This window comes from Lithobates pipiens, unplaced genomic scaffold, assembly GCF_037356315.1.
Source record: "Lithobates pipiens isolate NorthernLeopardFrog02 unplaced genomic scaffold, aLitPip1_a1.2 Scaffold_25, whole genome shotgun sequence".
Taxonomy (NCBI): Eukaryota; Metazoa; Chordata; class Amphibia; order Anura; family Ranidae; genus Lithobates; species Lithobates pipiens.
Genome location: NW_027507787.1, coordinates 3,158,875 through 3,177,882, shown reverse-complemented (window position 1 = coordinate 3,177,882; position 19,008 = coordinate 3,158,875). Strand labels below are relative to the sequence as shown.

Here is a 19,008-nt window from a genome sequence, read left to right as displayed (position 1 = left end):
GAGTTGATTGGCGTTTATACTCAATCCTTTTCTGTGGCTCGGATCTTGGCTTTTCTTCAACAGGGCATTGAGCAGAAATTGGCTTTGAGCACCGTCAAGGGCCAGGTGTCTGCCTTAGCAGTCTTCATTTAGCGACCCCTAGCCACTCACTCTTTAGTTCGTACCTTCATTCAAGGAGTCTGGCATGTGGCTCCGATATGGTCTCTTTTGCCACAATGGGATTTAAACTTGGTGCTATCGGTTCTCCAGAAACCTCCATTCAAGAATATTCGGGAGATTCCCTTACCTACGTTGACCCAAAAGGTGGCATGCCTGGTGGCTATTACCTCGGTCCACAGGGTTTTGCAGTTGACATTATCCTGTGGGAGTCCCTATTTAGTACTCCATAGGGATGAAGTGGTTCTTCGTCCCTGTCTGTCATTTTTGCCCAAGGTTGTCTCTGACTTCCATTTGAAGGAGGACATTGTGTTGGCCTCCTTGTGTCCCAAGCCAGCTCATCCCAAGGAGTTTACTTTTGCATACCTTGGATGTGGTTTGTGCAATTCGGGTGTAACTATTCATGACTGACAAACGCGCATCGGGACATTAGGCACCAGAAGTAATGGCGGCGAGCTCACTGCTCGTTTTATAACTGTTAAATGTGAGTACCAGGGCTCGACAAAATCCGGGCGCCAGGTCGCATTTGCGACTAGAATTAGCGACCTGGCGCCTGGGGCAGCACAGCTGGGGGTATGCTGTCTCCACGGACCCCCCCGGCGCGATCGTGCCGGGACGCGCCGCGCCGTCGGTGGCCGGTAATTGAGCCCCCGGCTTTGAGGCCTTCTACGATCCTATGGTTCCTTCTGGAATTTGGCGCCCTCTTGTGGTGGCCGTTGGAATTACAACCAGCAATGCTAATGGATGCAATGCTAATTCCCCTGCCTGCCTATCTTCCTTCCCTTTACTCAGAACCCCTAAAAATTATATATATATTTTATTCTAACACCCTAGAGAATAAAATGGTGGTCGTTGCAATACTGTCTGTCACACCGTATTTTGCACAGCGGACTTACAAGCGGACTTTTTTGTAATGTATTTAATAAAAATAAAAAAAAGACAACAGTAAAGTTAGCCCAATTTTCTTGATCATACATCACGGGACACAGGAGCTTCATTACATAGTGGGTTATATAGGCACCTCTGGTGATTGGACACTGGTTGACCCTAATTAAGGAGAATTCCTCCCCTATATAACCCCTCCCATTTGGGAGGCAACTCAGTTTTTTCGCCAGTGTCTATGGTGATGGTCACGTAAAACTTTAGCTCTATGCAGGTCCCTGCGAGGACCGAAGGGCTACAACAAACCGGATCCATACCTCGGGTCGATATTTGACTCCCAAGATGGTATGGTACCTGGGCCTTGTCAGCCGAAGAAGCGAGGTTTTGCCTGTAAGTCCTCTCCATTGGAAGACTGGGCTCTGGGAAAACCAGACTTGGTGTACTGTTTATACAGAGCGCACAAAAGTTTCTGGCAGAGTTGTCTACATGGCCTAGGTGGGAGGTTCTTCCGAGAAGGAGCCCCAGATATACCTGAAGGTTGGCTAACAATACCTGCCGTGATGGGTGAAGGCTGGAATTTGTCTTGTTCAGCAATTCCTGCGGCGGGGACAGGTAAGGGAAGTTATCCTGTATATTTAATATATGAATGGATTTCTTCATTGTGAGTAGTTGTATGTCTTACCTGGTTTCCACCACTAGAGGGAGTAAGAGCAGCCTGATGCATACTTACATGCCTTTCAATACACACGCTCAGTGAAAGCCTGTTTCTCCAGCTAACTCACGTCTCCATTGCAGTCCCTGCCACAAATAAGGTAAACGGGTCCCACGCAGTTCGGGGGTCCCACGCAGCTCCGTTTTGGGTTCTCCTCCCCCCCCTGGATCCCGGCCTAATGGAGGAGGGGGGGTGTGGTTGCGAGCCGTGCACGTCAGTGTACTGCGCAGGCGCCAGGCGGCAGTTTTTAAAAGCCCAGAGCGTCAGGGGGCTGTAATTGGAGACACAGGAGCTGTGGGCAGTAAGCATCCGTGGGGATTGGATCCAGGCAAACCTTAAGACACCTACTCAGCATCAGGTTGTGCAATTTAAGCATATATATATTATTGTGAGACTTTAAGCGCAACAGTGATCGCACTTGTACTAGTACCTCTGCTTTGTAGCCTAGTACTATGTCTCCTCGTAAGAGGGTCTCAGGGGAGGTAATAAGGGCACTGGTAAATCCAGGGGTTCGAAAAGAGTGCCTGTAAGTTACCATCCCCCCCCTGCAAGACTGGAGCCAGCCTCTCAAGACGAGTCAGTGCACCTGTCAGGTTTGCAGCCTCTCCTAATGTGTCAGCCCCGGTTTATGTCACTGAAATACTCCCTTAGGGCTACATTGGAGGGTTTTGAAGAGAAAATAATGAATTTTATTACTGCTTCCCTGAAATATAGCATGAAAAGGGGTAGATCCCCTCCCTCTGCTGAAATCCCTCTCTCAGATGAATCTTCTGAAAATGAGGAGAGATCCCTATCTTAGGATGGGGATCATGAGCAGTCGGATTAATCAGAGGAAGAGGAGATAGTTCCCTCCTCCCAGGCACTCAGAAAACAGGTGCAGTATTATACTGAATTGGTGCGTACCACATTCAGAATGCCTGCTGCTGAAGTCGCTACATTCTGTTTCTTCCCTGGGAGTCAGGAAAGCCCCACAGACTGCCTATTCCTTTCCAATCCATCCCTTAATGGATGAATTGTTGTATAAGGATTGGGGACATCCCAATAAACTGTTTGCTCCTCCTAAAAAGGTTTTCTTTGCATTATCCTCTGGAGGAAAGTTTCACCAAGAAGTGGGGGGTCCCATCTGTTGATGCGGTTGTTTCTTGCGTGAATGAAACCTGACTTGTCCTTTGGATATTGCGCAGGTATTTAAAGGATCCAACTGATAAAAAGCTGGAAACCTTATTAAAAGCCTCCTTTTTCCATGACTGGTGCTGTGGTGCAACCTACAGTCGCAGCCGTGGGGTTGTGTCGGTTCCTCAAGGAACAGGTTAAGCAGATGCTTGGGATCCTTCCCAGTGAGGAAGTAGAAAATTATGCAGAACTGCCTCATATTCTGTGCTTTATGATTGATGCGATTTTGGATTCTGTCCAACAAGCATCACGTTTGTCCCTCTTGTTGGTACACATGCGAAGGGCCCTATGGCTAAAGAATTGGGCAGCTGAGCGGGCATGCAAGAAGCATTTGATTGGGTTCCCGTTTAAAGGGGAACGTTTTGTTTGGAGAAAAATTCGTCCAAAATATCAGGGGGTAAAATCTACTCTCCTTCCAATCAAAAAGAGCCAACGTCAGTCATTCAGGCGTGCTCTCTCTCCCGAAGCATCTAGCTCTAAGCAGTGGCAATGGCCTTCTCAGCCCTCCTCTACTAGAAAGGCTCAAGGCAGAGCCCAGGGGCAGGAAAAGACTTGGGGTCGAAAGCCTGCCAAGCAAAAGCCCAAGAACTTCCTTGTGAAGGGGCGCCCCGCTCGGCAGAGTGGGGGGAAGGCTCCCGCAGTTTGCAGGAGTCTGGCGGAAAGAGATCCAGGACAAGTGGGTGATCTCTTCAGTATCTCTGGGCTATAAGCTAGAGTTTCAGGAGATTCCACCTTCTCGTTTCCTAAGGTTAAGGATCCCCAGGGGTCCAGTAGAGCAAAACCGCTATTTCTGGCCTTAGATCAGTTACTATCCCAGGGTGTGATAGTAGAGGTGAACCCGAAAGATCAGGGTTCGGGGTTTTACTCAAATCTCTTCACCGTTCCAAAACCAAATGGAAGTGTCAGACCTATCCTGGATCTGAAAGATCTGAACCGGTTTTTACACATCCGGTCCTTCCAAATACAGTCAATCCGCACTGTGGTCTCCTCCCTGCAAGGGGGAGAATTCATGGCATCAATAGATATCAAGGATGCATATCTCCATGTGCCAATTTTTCCCGCACACCAAAAAATTCTAAGGTTCGCGGTAGAGCGGCGCCATTTTCAATTCATGGCCTTACCGTTCGGGCTTGCTACAGCCCCTCGAGTCTTCACAAAGATTCTGGACCCTCTCTTAGCAAACTTAAGAGCTCAGGGTATAGCCGTCATGGCTTATCTAGACGACTTGCTTCTCATGGAGAAAAATGCAGCGTTCCTAAGTCGCAGCGTCACCAAAACGCTAGAACATCTAGAACGCCTAGGTTGGATCATAAACCTAGAAAAGTCGTCCCTACAACCGACTACCAGGTTGGAATACCTAGGTATGATCATCGACACCGCTCAGGGCAGGGTGTTTCTCCCAAGGCTAAAAGCCTTGGCCATTGGGGATCTGGTACGCCTGATTCTGGGCAGAAGATCTTCCCCCATTCGGTTGTGCATGAGACTGTTAGGGAAGATGGTCGCCTCCTTCGAGGCCGTCCCATTCGCCCAGTTCCACTCAAGGCCTCTGCAAGGATGCATCCTTGCGGCTTGGAACAGAAAGCCCCAATCTCTGGATCTTCCTATGCATCTATCCCCAGGGACACGCAAGAGTCTTGTCTGGTGGTTACAAACCAAGAATTTGCTGAAGCGCAAAACTTTTCTTCCTCTCTCATGGAAGATTATCACAACAGATGCCAGCCTGACAGGCTGGGGAGCTGTATTGGAGGAAACATGCTCGCAGGGGAAATGGTCTGCGACCGAGAATCTACTGCCCATAAACATCTTGGAGATCCGGGCAGTTTACACGGCACTCATAGAGTGGTCTTACAGACTGCGAGGTTTCCCGGTTCGGGTTCAGTCCGACAATGCCACCGCAGTGGCCTATATCAATCACCAGGGCGGTACCAGAAGTCTGGTGGCCCAAAAAGAAGTGAATCACATACTTGTCTGGGCAGAAAAGCATGTTCCGTGTCTTTCTGCAGTCTTCATCCCTGGAGTGGAGAATTGGCAGGCGGATTTCCTCAGCCGCCGGCAGTTGTGCCCAGGAGAATGGGCTCTGCACCCCGACGTGTTTCAGAACATATGTCACAAGTGGGGTACTCCAGACGTAGATCTGTTTGCATCCAGGTTCAACAGGAAGCTGGACAAGTTTGTATCTAGGACAAGAGATGCACTTGCTCAGGGGTCAGATGCTCTGACAGTTCCCTGGGATCAGTATAATCTAATCTATGCCTTCCCCCCGATCCCGCTTCTGTCGCGGTTCCTGGGAAGAGTCAAGAGGGAGACAAAGTCGGTCCTTTTGGTGGCCTCGGCTTGACCCAGGCGACCATGGTATGCAGAAATCATGAAGTTGGCAGTAGGCAGGTCATGGACCCTCCCTCTCCAGCCAGATCTGCTCTCACAGGGTCCAATCTACCATCCTGCTTTACACAGTCTGAATTTGACGGTTTGGCTGCTGAGACCCACATTCTGAGAGACCGTGGCCTTTCGGGGCCAGTCCTTTATACTCTGGTCAATGCCAGAAAGCCGGCCTCCAGCCTTATTTATTACAAGATCTGGAGGACATATGTCTCCTGGTGTGAACTCAGGAAATGGCATCCTAGAAAATATATCATTAACAGAATCTTGGCCTTTCTCCAGTCAGGCCTAGAAATGAATTTTGGCCATAAGCACTATCAAAGTGCAGATTTCGGCCCTGTCAGTATTTTTTCAAAAGCCGCGTGCATCACAATCCCTAGTACGGGCTTTATCCAGGGGGCTATGCGGACAAATCCGTCAGTTAAACCTCCGGTATGCCCATGGGATCTGAATTTGGTTCTCTCGGCCTTACAGGGGCAACCAGTTGAACCTTTGCATCTGGCTTCTTTAGTTCTCCTGACTAAAAAGCTGGTCTTCTTAGTAGCCATATCTATGGCTAGAAGAGTATCAGAGTTGGCAGCTCTTTCCAGTAAGGAGCCGTATTTAATTATCCATAAGGATCGGGTGGTCATGCATCCCAACAGGTCCTTTCTACCTAAAGTGGTTTCGGGTTTCCATTTGAATCAGGATGTAATCCTTTTTCCGGACCCTCAGTCCACAGAGGAAGAATCTTTACACACTTTGGATGTGGTTAGAGCAATCAGTGTTTATCTTCAAGCAACTTCTCAGATAAGGAAAACTGATTGTTTATTTATTCTGCCGGAAGGCCCTAGAAAGGGCCAGGCGGCGTCAAAATCCACTCTCTCAAGGTGGATCAGACAAGTTATTTCTCAGGCCTATGGTTTAAAGGGGAAGATTCCTCCTTTTCGGGTGAAAGCGCACTCTACTAGGGCTGTTAGTGCTTCTTGGGCAGTGCATCACCAGGCCTCCCTGGCTCAGATCTGTAAGGCTGCGACTTGGTCATCAGTCCACACATTCACCAGATTCTATCAGGTGGATGTCAGAGGGCAAGAGGATATCGCCTTCGGGCGCAGTGTACTGCAGGTGCAGTTTAGGTCCTCCAGTCCCTGGCGGTCTATATTTATGATCTGTGTCTCCCTCCCCTCAATCTGAGCATTGCTATGGGACATCCCACTATGTAATGAAGCTCCTGTGTCCTGTGATGTATGATCAAGAAAATAGGATTTTTATATACAGCTTACCTGTAAAATCCTTTTCTTGAGAGTACATCACGGGACACAGGGCTCCCGCCCCTCTTGGGTTTTACGTGGTTCCTTATTGCTTTGCTACAAAACTGAGTTGCCTCCCAAATGGGAGGGGTTGTATAGGGGAGGAATTCTCCTTAATTAGGGTCAACCAGTGTCCAATCACCAGAGGTGCCTATATAACCCACTATGTAATGAAGCTCCTGTGTCCCGTGATGTACTCTCAAGAAAAGGATTTTACAGGTAAGCTGTATATAAAAATCCTATTTTTTTTTATATTGTGAAAGATAATGTTTAGTCGAGTAAATCGATACCCAACATGTCATGCTTCAAAATTGCGCCCGCTCATGGAATGGCGACAAACTTTTACCCTTTAAAATCTCCATAGGCGACGTTTATAAAATTCTACAGGTTGCACTTTTTAAGTTACAGAGGAGGTCTGTGGCTAGAATTATTGCTCTCACTCTACCGATCGCAGTGATACCTCACATGTGTGGTTTGAACACCGCTTTCATATATGTGTTCGCTTCTGCACGCAGGGCGCGTTTAAAATATATATTTTTTTTATTATTTTAACTTTTTTTTTTTTTTCACTGTTCTTTTAAAAAAATTAAAATAAATTTGTGTCACTTTTATTCCTATTAAAAGGAATGTAAAAATCCCTTGTAATAGAAAAAAGCATGACAGGTCCTCTTGTATATGAGATCTGGGGTCAGAGAGACCTCCCATCTCATATTTACACTAAAATGCAATTTAAAAAAAATTTGTCATTTGAAAAAAAGAAAATGTCCCTCTAAGAGCTATGGGCAATGACTTGGAGACAGGTGGGGGCTGGGGGCTATCTTCCCCTCGCTCGTCTCCATGTCAGGCCAGGGACAGGTCCAGATCGCCGTCACGGACCTGGCTCCTAACTTTTTTAGCTGGCTCCTAGATTCCAAACAAATTTGTCAACCCCTGGTGAGTACCTTGTTTTTTTTACTTGCTGTTACCAATACATTTAAAAAAATGACTACACTATCGAGCATGCTGTTCTTCACATCTCCCCACACCGACCTACGAGGCTTACTTGATCCAGACATACTTGGCACAAAAAGGAGACTCTGAGTACAGATACAGATATACACCAGCAGAGCCGGAGACGCCAGACTGGGAGGCTGACATTTGAATCCACAGGGGACATATTGGTTTCCCCTAAAGATACACCTAGATGCTGTTACCTTGCAGCAGTCAGGTAAAGGGACATCTATACACTACGTTGCACAGAAGACAGGAAGTCACCAGTCACTTTCATTCCATTCAAGATTGGTCACCAGCACCTTATATTTTTTGACACTGAAGATATACTACAGTCATCAGCCATGCTGCACTTTATATATTAGACTATCACGTATAAATTAGTTCATTTGTTTACATTTATGAAAAAGGATAACTTCACATTTACTTAATATTTATACAGACTTATTTTATGCTTGAAATAATTATTGCTTCCATCTGAGGAGTACTAGGATAAGCACGTGATTTTTTTTCTTCAATATACCTTTTCATTTGCATCAACAACTAAAGGATATTGTTTATTTGCCACAATTGCCTCTATGTGTATCTAGCACTGTGCACTTGGTCACTTTATCTTGCACTTTTTCACTTCTTTATTGTTTTATTACAGCACAGCACTATCTTGATTTTAAATATCACAGATTTGCAAGGCAGCCACTTGGTCATCAGTGCATACCTTCACTAAATTCTATAAAGTAGATATTTTGGCAACTGCGAATGCTTCTTTTGGCCTCAAGGTTTTGCAGGCTGCTGATTAAGAGGGGGGTTCCCTCATAAGGGGTGTTTTTTCTTTAAACATTTTTTGTTTCAGATGGGGCTCGTGTCACCCGGTTAAGGCTCCTGTGTCCTAGTTAGGGCTCTTGTGGTTAGCCTTGGGTTATTTTGCCCACCCCTCATTTTTCTTTGGCACTGATTTTGGACATCCCAATGGTCAGGATTAAGGAGGCACTTTGTCTGACGATGGACGAAAGAGAAAATGGGATTTCTGTACTCCCTGTAAAATCCATTTCTGAGATCGAGGGACACAGCGCCCACCCCTCTATGGAGTTTTTGATACTTCTATTATTGCTTGCTACTAAACTGAATACCTAGAACAGGGAGGGGGTTATATACTGACTGAGGAAAGCCCATGGGCGTAGCCAGGTATTTTTTGTTCTGCCTAGTCCTACTCCTTTAGAGACTATATAACCCAATGGTCAAGATTGAGGAGGCGCTGTGTCCGTCGATGAACTTGGAGAAATGGATTTTACGGGGAGTATAAAAATCCAATTTTTTTTAGGCAATGACCAAAAAGCATACTGAGTCTTGGGGCAAGTTGTTCCATGTATTGTTTATAGAATTCTACCGGCAATCCGCCTGGGAATTTATTGGGCAGAAAAGATAATATTGCAGCTTCTATTTCTAGAGCTGAAATTTCAACATCTAGAAGGGTTCGAGTCTGATAAGTTAGGGAGGGAAAGTTCATTCAACAACTTGTCTAGCTCATTGATGTAATATGATGGTATAGAGGAATAGAGAGCAGTGTAGTAAAGCACAAATTCCTCCAGAATACCGGCAGGGTCCGTGACTAGAGTCCCCCCAGTGTTTGTAATAACAGGGATACTGACAGGCATTGTTTGATCTGCCACCAAGAGGACCAACAGTTTGCAGTTTTTGTCCCCTTATATAAGAACTCGGCCCTCTTCCCAGTTTCAGTGCGGGCCAGATCGGAGAAATTCCAAGACAAAAATCGCAGCATCTCCAGTAGAGATGCATAGGTGGTCTCTGATGGAGAGTCGGCATACACACTGGCGCACTCCTTTCTTTGGCTAAAAGAATCTCGCACTCTGCATCCTGATCTTTCTTAGCCACTTTAATTGCAGATATACATTCTCCCATTGCCATAGTTTTAAATGCATCCCACCCCAGTGCTGGCTCAGCCGTGTCAACGTTGGTAGACCAGTAAGCCATAATAGAGTGCTGTATCTGGGAGGTCACCTGGTCATACTGCAACCAGTCTGGTGACAACCGCCAGCCACTCCTCCTTCCCCTACCGAGAGAGTCGGGGTGACCGATAGATGGTCAGACATCCCCCCCAGCCAAATTTTCAGAATCGTGAACATACATTAACAGAGGAGGATTGCCAAACACCAAATCAATTCTAGCAGAGGATCTATGGGTTGCAGATAAATGAGAATAAGACTTAACATTAGGGTGCTTCCAGCGCCATAGCTCAGAGAGACCAGACATAGACATCCAAGAGCAAAGGTCAGCGGAAGCTGGCCTGTTGGGGTTAGAGGAGTCTAGTGTAGAGTCTAGAATGGCATTGACATACCCAGTAGCATAGGCAGACTAGCCAATTTCACCATTAAATCACTTAAACACTTTACTTGGATAGGAGAGAGTAAGTATTTCTTCACAATCAACATTGTACAGTGAAAGACTTCCAGTACCACAACCACATATCGACCCCCCCCCCCGGGGTCAGAACACCTGGTGCAAGGGACAGCTTTACTAATCAAGATGGAGACCCCTCTTGCATATGGTGGAGTACGTAGAGTGAAATGCCCTTTGCATCCAGGGTTTGCATAGGGACAAAATTTGACTCCCCTCCAGGTCGGTTTCTTGCAGGAGGGCGATATGTTGTTTTATCTTTTTAAGATACTGGAAAACAACCGTCCTTTTAAATATGATGTTCAAAAAAAAGACTACATATGTACCCATTATTACTCAACCAGTCTGACAACAGATCTGATATGAAGTATGAGTTAGAGCAATAATTGGAGTAGAAGAAATAATGAGTTGGATGGTACCCCCCATACCCCCCCCCCCCCCGCGCTGTTATACTAGATTCTAGTAAACCAAAAAAACTAACAAAAATTGTCCAGTATGCAGATGAAAAACATCTCCATTCAAGACTCCTCGCCGAACAACATAACCCTCACATTATTTCTTGTCTGTCTATCTTCAGCGTCATCCGCTCGGTGTTGAGGCCATCTTACCATATCCCTAAGCTCAGACAACTGGGAGCCCTGGGATTGTGAGGCATCCTTCACCTCAGGGATGCAGTCCTCAGCCATGGAGAGCCTGCCTCTGATCTTGTCCAGGTCATGCCTGATGAGATTACACCGACGCCAGGTAACCAATATGGCCCATGAGTTCAGCTTTGGACGCCGCAATTGCTTCCAGGATCGGCTTAGTTATTGCCACAGTATCCACGTCCCATTCAGGGAATAGCTCTGGTGCTCCATGTGCTTTGCCTGACACCTGCTCCATATTGCCTGGTGCGCTGTGAGGACGACACAGGAACCAAGATGGTGGGGGCGGAGCCAGCATCCCCACCATGCTGAGAACGGAGCTGCCTTTGATACCATGGTGGCAGGTGGCTCTCCTTGTGCTTTTTAGTGGTTGAGGATGGTATTTTCTGGTTCTCTGTGGTCTTGGCTACCTGCATCGATGTAATAATCTGGGATAGGGTCAGTTTGAAAGTCTCCAAATGGGTAATGTTTAAGAGGAAAGCCGGAGCTCAGAAGAGTTGCATTCTGCCCCGATTACATCCGGTCACATCCCTCGGTCTGGCAATTACTTGACTGAGTTCCCTAAGGACCCTTCAGTCCCGGTGACTTTATTAATGTTAAATTTTACAAGTCTAGTTCTAATTGTGTCCTCTGTTAGCCATGAGGGTGCTTCCTGTGATGTGTCATGAGGAGAAACACTGCTGTTTTGATTACTTTCTTTGCTTTGTTTATAGGGAACAAAAGGACCCAATCTTCCTAAGGGACAAAGTTACACAGAAAAATTCCAAAGAGCAGTTTGAATCTGCACAGAAGGTTGAGCAGGAATACAGCAAGTATTTCACAGGTGAGTAAATGTGGCCCGATTAAATGATGGTAATGGTAATCTAAAGATGTACAGCTTCTACTTTTCGGCATTAATCTGTTTAAAGGATAAGTTCACTTTTGAAAAAAAAAAAATGATAAATGCATCTTTTTCTTTTTTTTTTTTTTTTTTTTTTGGAGACTGTAAAACATTGCACAAGCAATCAGCAGATAATTGGTGCTATGCAGGTCCCCTGTAGATCTGTCAGTGTGTCTGTGTGCCCATAGAGCCTGTATGAGCAAGCAGATACACTGACAGGAGGAATCAATAAACGACATTGCCGTGGTAGTTTATTGGGAACTACAAGCTGTTTAAATAAATTACGTGGCCGTGTGGGTGACGCTCAGCATGGGCGCACTGATTTCAAAAAGTGACAGCTAGTACAGGGAACTTTTCACCACACTGCTGTCACAGAACAATCTGTGCGATGAAAACAAAAAGCCAGTTGTAATATGTAGGCAGCCCATTCAGGGTGGAACTATACTGCAACTCAAAAAATGTGTAATTGACCTAAAACTAGTGGGTAAGTCCACCCAGCAGTATGGTAAACTTTACAACAAAGTTTGTCATACAGGTAATACATTATTAAACAAAGTAGCTGACCTGATAGCCTATTTAGTATTGGCAGGCAGGGTTGTTATAGGTTTATATTTCTAGATTTCAGACTTATTTTAACTTAAAGCAAACTTGTAAATAAACAAGCCTTTACTATATGTTAAGCTAGGCTCTCCCAGGTATCAAGTGGTATAGCTTGCTAGAAAATTAATTACTGCAGAGTGCCCCAGGAGGAGCCTTGGCCCCCAAGGTTGTCTGCACTTTCTGCATTTGCATAGTCAGTGTAGAGGATTTCCCCCAGCATATCCCAATAGGTCGTTGAGGTTCTGCATTGCATTGTGGGATGTGTTGGGGTGTTGCTTTGCACTGACTTTAGGGTAAGTTTGTAATTCTAAAGGTTCAAGGTTTTTTACCTTCATGCATTCTGTGCAGCAGCCTTCCATCCCCCCTTAATACTTAAGCCAGCATCACGATCCAGCGATGTGTACGAGAGCCTCGGCTCTCAGGGGGGCTTTCCCTCCTCATTGGCTGAAAAAGCGGCGAGGGCCATAGGCTTCCACTGCTGTCCATCACCGACAGTGAGCCAATGATAAGAGTGGGTGGGGACTAGCCATGGCTCTGTGTGTGAATAGACACGCAGAGAGCAGCGGCTCAGGACTGAACCTGCTTGGGTGCCCCATTACAAAGCTGCTTGCTGTGGAGCACCCAGCGAGGGACCCCAGCAGAGGAGGATCTCGGCTGCTCTGTGGAAATCCACTGTACAGAGCAGGCAAGTATAATATGTTTGGATTTTTTGGGAGGGTTTTTAAACTTGCCTTAAATATCACTTTAAAAGTTGACTTCTGCAGGGGCTCCCAAGGTGCCTTGCAGTAATGGCTTTTCTAGCAAGGTATAGCGACTGGCACTTGGCTTATATGCTTATTTTAACCTGTCTTGTGTAGTGACATGTTTAATTTTAAATTTGTGTACATTTTCATTTTAGATTTCTCAGCTAATAAACACTTTTGTCAAAAAATAGTTGAATTACCAACACAATTGCCTCAAAAATATGTATGTAAGCTAAATGGCTGTCTTCGACTGATATATTTACCGTTCAGTCTGCACAAGGAACACCTTGCAAGATCTGCATTCTAAATAGCTATTTACTGTCAACTGATATGTTTTTAAATTATTATTTTTTTTAAACAAAACATATTTGTAATTGAAAAAAAAAAACATATAGGCACAGTACATGTCATGCAGTGCAATAGAAGGATACCAATTGAACACAAACAAGTGAGTTAACCTAGGTGTCCAGTACACATTGTAATATGTCTTTATGTCCTTGACCGATCATATTTATTAGGTTGTATTGCAACACCGTGCGCTGGAAACTTACATAAACATTTGTCATTGTACAGTGTAGTGTGGTTTTTGCGAGTGACTCGGGGTAGTTCTCATCCCCCAATATTTGTTCAGGAGTACAGGCCTACTCAGTGCATGTGTCTGAGGTGGCAAGCCACCTATCCCAGACCTTGTTATATTTGGTGGGACACCCCCGATGCCGTTAAATGACTTTCTTATATGGCAGATTCAAATTGATTTAAACGACTCAGGCCTGAAGTGTAGGAGGGGTAGATCGCATCCAGTGTCGGGCCACTAACTTCCGTGCGCTAAAAAGGGTTTCATGCAGGAAGGTGGCTAGAAACATATCAATAGAAGCATCTGGAAGTAGGCCCAATAAACAGGACTTTGGGTCCATGTGGTCATGCAGAAATTTTATAATTTGTGCCCAGTAGATTTGGATCTCTGGGCAGGACCATATTAGGCGGAAGAATGTACATGGGTGGCAAGCACATCTTGGACACAGTGGACTGTAGTTAGGTTGGTATTTTTCAATTCTCGCCGGTGTGAGGTAGGATTGTGTATTATGTATAATTGGGTCAAGCGCTCGGATGGCCTGGGGGAAGCCTTCTTGGTATTTTCCAATATCTCGTCCCAGTCTGATTCTTCTATGGGGCCTATATCCCCCTCCCATCTGGTTCTAGCCGTATCAATAATTTGTGATACTGAATGAGTTCTCAAGATATTGTATATAGTGGATATCAGTTTAGAGGGGTCTGCGTCTATAATCACATCTGCCAGGGATAGAGTTTGCACGCTTGGGAAGCCGTCTGCGAATTGTGTTTGGAGGGTGTGTCTTAACTGTAGGTATCGGAATAGCATATGGGGGGGGCAGCTCAAACTCATCCTTCAGTGATTGGAAATTTCGTACTCCAAGAGGGGTGATTACTTGATGTAGATATATTATTCCCTTAGAGGCCCAGATGTCAACGTCTGGGATTAAAGTCAGTTCCCCTTAGCTGGGGATTATGCCACAGGGGTGTGTGTGAGTGGATGAAGTCTGCGTCGGTTATTTTGAGCGCAATCTCCCATATACGTTTGTGTTGGGATAGTAGGAGGTTTTGACTGTGGGCACTCCCTCTACCTTCCTTGCCTCTGAATATTACTTGTATGGGGGAGTGTGTGCTGCGGCTTGGCTCTCTGGCATGTTAGGGTTTGATACCTAGGTCCATCTATTTTGTGAAGGTGATAGAAATGGGAGAGTTGGGCCGCTATATAGTATGAGTGGAAGTCTGGGAGGCCTGCTCCTCATAATGAGGAAGGATTTTTGTGAGTGTACCATGCTAACTTATGTCTGCTGGGTCCCCAAATTAAAGTATTAAGAATACTGTTGAGTGTTTTGAAGAATTTTAGGGGGATTAGAACTGGAGAGTGCCAAAACACATAGAGAAACTTCGGCAACAGAATCATTTTGGTTAGGTTGATCCTCCAGGTCACCCCCAAGGGGAGTCGTGCCCAGGACTGCGTATGAGTTTTCAGGAATGTTGTTATTAATATATTCTTGGGGCTCTCTAGTAAATCCGTACCTGAAATTATTGAATAGAGGACACTCTGTTCAGTGGGAGGGAAGCAGAGCAGCTAGTTGGTGGAGATAGGTCTAGGGGTAGAATTTGCGATTAGACCAATTTATGCGTAGTCCTGAATGTTTTCCGAATTCCTCAATGGTCCGGAGGGCAGTCTGTAAAGACGGTCCAGTGTTGTCCAGGTAGAAGAGCATGTCATCTGCGTAAAATCTCACCGTTTCCACATGAGGGCCCAACCGAAGACCATGGATATTCAAATTCATTCTTGGTGAAATGGCCAAAGGTTCTGCGGCGAGAGGGCGTATAATAGAGGGGACAGCGGGTACCTCTGCCGGGTCCCTCGACCTAGAGGGAAGGGGTCCAATATCCACCCGTTCACTGCCACTTGAGCCTCCGGTGAAAAGTATAAGAGCTTCACCCATTTTATATAATTGGGACCGAACCCGAAACCTCTCAGGGACTCCCACAAGTAACCCCACTTTAGAGAGTCAAATGCCTTAGCGACATCTAGCGCTATCACTGCTCCGGTACCTACTGTCTCATGGCAAGCTTGGAGGTTCTGGAGGTGGCGGATATTGTCTGTATTTTTCCCAGGCATAAATCCCGTTTGGCCAGGGTGGATAAGGGATAAAATTATTTGATTAAGATGGATTTTCTGCAATTTTTACAAATGTGGTATGCCAAAGTGCGGTAAGAATTTCTATTAAATTTCTTTCCATAATTTTATTTTTGGTGATTTTTTTTTTTGCTCTACAGGTAGTATTCTTTTTTTGTCATTTCTCTCATTTTTTTCTTTTCTTTTTTTTTTTTTTGTCTCAGCTGTAATTCAAGGAGGTGCGCTGGTCAACATTTGCACTCAGATCCTGGGTATTGTAGAACAAGAACAAAACAAAGCCCTGTGGATCCCAGCCAATGCATTGTGAGTTGTCAGTTTTATGCCTCGTATGGACAATGAATAAAACATCTAGCACATACTCCGCTTCATTTTACTTTTCACTGAAAATGCAATGGAGTTAAAATCCACGTTAGCAAAAAATGGGAAAGCCACTGAATCACCAACAGAATGACTCTAGAAGTCGGCAAGCTGGAAACCGGAGTCCTCTGAATTTGGAAGTCAAAATGAACTTGTTTTCACTACACCAGAAGATCCATAGAGAAGGGATCAACCAAGCTAATGTACAATGGCAAAGCACCCCACATGCTGTCTGTAGAGGAACTATAATGCTTTAGTGGAGAAGCCAGAACTAAACACTTGGACAAATAAGCCTATGGCACCATCAAGGCAGCGATGATGAGGAGTGCGTTGCTGTGTCTGCAGGAAAACTTTTTATCTGTAGTGCTACTGGATTCGGATTAAATTGGGAGCAGTTTTATTTTTTTATACTCTTAACACACTAATAATTGGTACTTGGCCAGGGGTACATCAGGAAGAATTCGTATATCATTGCATATGTTTGGGTCCTGTAGTAAACCCTCTGCTATGACATATTAAACACTTCACTTCTGGAGATGAAGAGCAATGAATTGCTTATGCTGATACTTGAATGAATGGCTTCTTGGCAGATGGTTAGACTTGTTTCTATGACACTACCTGTGTCTGCACTTTTCTGGAAACATGCTAGCTGTCAGAATTTTTAATTCATATAAAAAGGTGGGAGAATGTAAGCTGAAAAACATTTGTAGAAAAGTTGGTGCAGTGCACTTACCATGCCTATGTGTCAATATTAATCACATTCATACACACGTATACAGAGATTCATGTTTAACTATTTTAGATTAAAACCATTGGTTCTCCTACGAACAAAAGATAATTGCCTTTTAAAGCCATTAAACATGCCTTACAATTGCTGATCTTCTGAAAGGTTTTCTAACTACTATTCACAATGATAGATTGCTCCAGTTATGGCAGGGAACCAAGAAAAGGAAACCAACTAAGATATTAAACTTTGGCTTCAGAATCCATTTTTTGACCCCGAGGTTCGGTAGCAGAGTAAATTAGGAGCCTCAATGGGTGTTCATGTTTTACGTTAAAGGGACCTGGTAAACGTTGTATGTTTTATAAAATAATCATTGTATTTATATGAGAAATAACACAGTACCATGCAGTTATTAACATTATTGAAAGAATCAGCTCCAGGGCAGAAAATTGCTCATACTAAGTAGAATTTACAAACATAAAGGGAATTTGCATAAATTTCCATACTTCTGTTTACACACAAAAATCTATGGTATCTCAGAATTGGTATTATGTATTCTTTTTTCCTTGATTTCTAATTTATATGTGAAGAAATTACATAAGACGATAAGAACAGGTACCTATTTTAGAAAATAGTTATGTTGTCGACAAAAGGGGAAGGGAGATGAGCATTCAGACTGTCTGCTTTAAGTAGTACAAGCCATGGTGATGATTTTAATGTTCATCTTGTCACTTGCTGACAAATATTCTATTTCAAGTTCACTGCGTCATCGAGCAATGATCACAGAACAATATGCACCTTCTTTACAATATTTTTACATTAAGAACTATTACAATGAAAAAAAAAAAAAATCTAGTGGAGTGGTTTTATAGGCCACTGTCTATATTGCAAAATAAAAAATATATTCTATATTTAGGATGTCAGCAGCTTCACACATTCAATCCCCATAAATATTTTTTTTCCTATAAATAAGTGAAAATCCCATTCGGGTTAAAATATGTATAACATTCCCATAGTATATGTGGCCCATTCGGCTATTTTCACAAGCATACTGTGAGATTAGCACAGTTTTATACTATTACTAGCATATACTGCCTTGTTCTATTCAGTGCAGAGATTCTCCATTTATGTAGCAGAATACAAAGCTACCAAACCACTAAGCGAAAACATATAACTATTAAAGAGACGTTGTCACATCTTTCTAACCTGACAGCTATGCACAGACCATCTAGATGGAATATGTGTACTTATAGATGTCCTCTCTATGTAATCGCATTGTTTTTGCTGCAAGTACGTAAAAAAAAGTCTTCCAAGATTACCACTGAAAGCTGCTGCATAGTAAACAATGAGGCTTACTGTGACGCATCTTTCAGTGCTGCTGTTGGGAGATTTTTTGTACACTCATTAAAAACAATGTGATTACACTGGGGCTCACAATTCAACCCTAATTGCGCAACAATTGTCTGGTATAGTAGTTCTGGCAGATGTAAATGTGCAAGATACACATCTGCCTATGTTTAATTATCTGGGTACAAGATAGAGACAGGATCTAGCAAACTATTGTTTTTGGCCTTGTTTAGTCATAAACCTATTGATTGTTAGATTATGGCTGGATATGGACAAGTAATAGAATGAGCTCTTGATGCAAATTCATTAATGATCACGGTATGGGTATATGACAATTGATTGACCAGTTTCCTGCACATTATTGGGACAAAATTCATTGATGCTGGCCAGGAATTCCTACCTAACAAAGTCCTCCAAAATGACATTCTGAACGTTTAATGTTTCAAGCCTTTTACTTGCAAGTAATTATTTTGCACTACTTCCTATAAGAGACAACTAGGGTGATCCTTCTGTGTATTGGTCTCTGTAGATTATGTTAAGATTTGTGACTTGCTTTAACAGAAAAACAAAAAACTTGCAGAAATATAGCAAAGACATGGCTGTAATGTATATGCTAGTGCTCCTCATGGGTCTAGTTAGCTTCATACGGTACATACTTCTGAGTGGTGGAAAGTAGCAGAATTCAGTTTTTACTAAAATAAAAAGCCTTAAAAAGAATTAATAAAATATTAATTTCCATAACTTGATGTTTTGTGTGCTGTTTCCTGAAACCCCATTATTAGGATGTAACAAAGAAAAAAAAAATACAGTGGTTATGTTTCAGTGGCTGAGGGGGGTGTACATGTTGCCCTCCATTTGCTATCTACAGTCCTTGCGACATTGAAAACTGACTTTTTTTTCATAAATAACAATTGTTAAAAATATATATTTTTTTCTACCCACACCCGATGGCTATGTTAGAATGACCTCAAAGGCTATGAGGTCACTGCTTTTGTATATATTATGTTCCTCATTATTACTGCTAG

The 19,008-nt window shown here is 43.9% G+C and overlaps 1 protein-coding gene across 4 annotated transcripts in view; it reads left to right on the top strand.

Moving 5' to 3' along the window:
* The window catches only part of DLG5 (discs large MAGUK scaffold protein 5), a 208,791-nt gene extending 190,067 nt beyond the window's left edge, over positions 1–18,724 (top strand). For all 4 annotated transcript variants that reach the window (XM_077453970.1, XM_077453969.1, XM_077453967.1 and 1 more), the window contains 2 exons: positions 11,351–11,460; positions 15,759–18,724. In XM_077453970.1, coding sequence (XP_077310096.1) covers positions 11,351–11,460; positions 15,759–15,862 — 214 coding nt within the window. In that variant the 3' untranslated portion in view covers positions 15,863–18,724. The remainder of the gene's footprint in view (positions 1–11,350; positions 11,461–15,758) is intronic.
* The last annotated feature ends 284 nt before the right edge of the window (positions 18,725–19,008 follow it).